Below are 2,995 nucleotides of genomic sequence, written 5' to 3' on the forward strand. Positions count from 1 at the left end.
ACTGGTTGTTATCATGTCATTAATGTATATGGAACAAACCATGCCAATGTATCAATCAACAATCCAGTAACTGTTGATGTAATACCCAACACAGTATACACAAACATGCAATACACAACCAATGATATGATTGTTGACCCATTCACAATACTCGACAAACATCAACACACCGGAAAGTTTAAATTTATTCAAAATCAAATTGATTGGCAAGTCATCAACCTGAATCTGCTTTTGGTTCTTCAAATCTCAAACCATGCTCTTTCATAAAATCCTTCAATCGTTGTCTGGAATTATATACTCTTCTGCTTGCCGCTACATACTCTTTTTTCAATTTTTTTTCAGTGTTTGGATCGTACTTTGATCCTGATATTTCTTCTCCCATTGCTAACGCCAGATGTTGTTCCAATCCAAGGAATTGATAATCAGAATATTCTTTGCGTTTTTTCTTTTGTATTTCTTTAGACTCTACAAGCCTCTTCTTCCTACGTTCAAGGGTTCTCTGATATCTTGGGCTTAATACAGCTACTTGATCTGGAACAGTATTGGCAGACTCGCCTTCGTTCATTAGTTGTTGTTGGTCTTGTCTGGAAGTGCTTGGACTGGGTTGATCAATCGGTTGTTTTCGATCTCGTTTTGGAGCACTTGGACTGGGTTCATTAGTTGAGCCAGACGCTTGGCTAAAAATGCTTGGCCTGATTTCATTGATTGGCCGCTTCCGACTTCGTTTGGAAGTGCTCGGACTGGGTTGATCCATTGGCTGTTGCTGACTTTGTTTGGAAGCGTTTGGATCAACTTCATCAATTGGTCGTTGCTGGTTTTGTCTGGAAATCAGTAAATCAATCACATCAATTATGCGCTTTCGGCCTTGTTTGAAAGTACTTGGACCAGCTACAATCACAGTTGGTCGCTGGTTTTGAGTGGGAGTATTTGAACCGGGTTGATCCATTGGTTGTTGCCGGTATCGGTTAGAAAGGCTCAAATCCACTGGTTCTTGCCAGTCGTTGGAAGTGCCTGGATTAGGTTCACTGGTTGGACCAGACACTTGACTGAAAGTGCCTGATGTGTGGGTTGAACGATCGTTATCAGTCGGTATCAGTATTGCATTAGCGGTTGCTGCTGCAGTCAATACGAATAAAATATCAACCAATTTCATTAGACTGGTCAGTGAGTTTAAACTATTAATACAAAAGTAGAGTGTTGAGACTGATGTCGATTATAAAACTGGACACACTCGATTGTATTTGTATTTTTTGTATAGCAAACCAACCCTAACCCTTATAGGTTAACCAACAACACAGGGTTACTTGATTGCTTGTAGTGGGCCAATATCAAACTAGACAGTATGCTGCTCCCTAATCACAATATCATATTGATCAATTTGATGATCGTGTCGATTGAATTATGCTTTTACGACCCTTTGATCAGGTATATTGAAAAGCACCCTTCAGGAGTGTGTTGTGTAACCGCAAGTGCTTTGACTTACAACCGTATTCAAGTAAAATGGATCACTTTGATATTCATCATGCAATGACTGTATTCTGCATTGCAATATACAATGGTTACTACACATTGACTGCATTACTTGTTTGATATACAACAACCATCATCATGACACATAATCAGACTATAGTGTTGAATCTACATTTTGTGCACTCTTAGTAATCATACATTATACGATCACCAATTCTGAACCCACATTCATGTATTGTGTTTGACTGTCAATGTTGTCAATACAACTATGTACACACATTTGTTGTATTCTGAATCACAGATACGATCGCAATCTAGTTCAACAACAATCATGACACATGTCAGTAATGCAACTGTTTATTACACACCAACACTGTTATTTGGTGGTCCATTTACATCAATATGGCTGCAAGTTGTTGTTATATCACGTATTCTGGACATGGTTTTGATATTGCACATCCAGTTCCATCACATTGTTGCTGACCCATCATTGTAACGCTGTGTGTCCCCATAACCATAATCATGGACATGAGCATGTGGTTTCACGTATAATATTACAACCACGCATGTCGTTGGTTGCATCATCACTACTAGTGTATACTACACTACACTACATGTATGTTGGCATGTGTTGTACCAATTTGATTGCATTGCTACAATGTGGCATGCTCCAACCTGTTTGAATGACTGTTGTGCAACGTATTGGTATTGACCACATGTGATACTGGCCACCAACAAAGTGATCAGCGGTATTCGATCGTATCATTCAATCACTGACTGCCAATACTTCAATTATGAATATTATCCACCATTTCATGACACCATCTGATACATTCAGTGCACAGTAGCTGATTGGTGCAATATGATCAATTCAAGCATACTATTACATTGGAAATGGTGGTGATAATGCAAGGTGTTTATTGGACAAACAAGACTGAATGCTTACATGACAAATGCAAATTGACAGTATAAATCATATATACACACTGCAGTACAGCATATTCTAAACGAGGTTGTTGATAGCGTGATTCCAGTTTTACAATGAAATTGAATTACCAAGCAGTCGAGTGTTCAAACATTGATTTACTATACACTTTTAGTTATGGTGGTTTGCGTAGAAATGTTCAAGTATGCCTTCTATATCCAATGAACCTCAGCATCTGTCGTTTGAATCTATTAAACTTTGAACGTAATGAAGGAAGTTGAATATCATATTCTTGCAGTACACTAGATTCACTTGAATATCTAGCAATTTTAGTCGTTGGTACAAAGTGTACTTTAGCTTCCCTTGAGCCAGCATCGTGACTTGACTTTTGCTGATGTTTTTTAGAATGATCGTGTTTTGAGCCGTGGAGTTTAAAAGTGGATCCGGGTTTAAAGATGGATTTTAATTCTGGAGTAGGTTCAGATACAACTCTGATTGATTCTCCTTCGAGAGGCTCAAGAGCCAACTTGCGACACACCCATAATAAAAAGTAGTCTCAGATTTCCTGAATTTTCTTTTTTATCAGATGAGCTCATTCTA

General features: G+C 38.3%; 1 protein-coding gene across 1 annotated transcript; it reads right to left on the minus strand.

The window, feature by feature from the left end:
• Positions 1-214: 214 nt before the first annotated feature.
• On the minus strand, positions 215-1,153 carry BATDEDRAFT_89804 (uncharacterized protein; the record flags this gene model as incomplete). Its single annotated transcript, XM_006680076.1, has 1 exon — positions 215-1,153. The coding sequence occupies one exon, from the start codon at positions 1,151-1,153 to the stop codon at positions 215-217; it is 939 nt and encodes a 312-aa protein (XP_006680139.1).
• Between the last annotated feature and the right edge of the window lie 1,842 nt (positions 1,154-2,995).

This window comes from Batrachochytrium dendrobatidis (assembly GCF_000203795.2).
Source record: "Batrachochytrium dendrobatidis JAM81 unplaced genomic scaffold BATDEscaffold_8, whole genome shotgun sequence".
Taxonomy (NCBI): domain Eukaryota; kingdom Fungi; phylum Chytridiomycota; class Chytridiomycetes; order Rhizophydiales; genus Batrachochytrium; species Batrachochytrium dendrobatidis.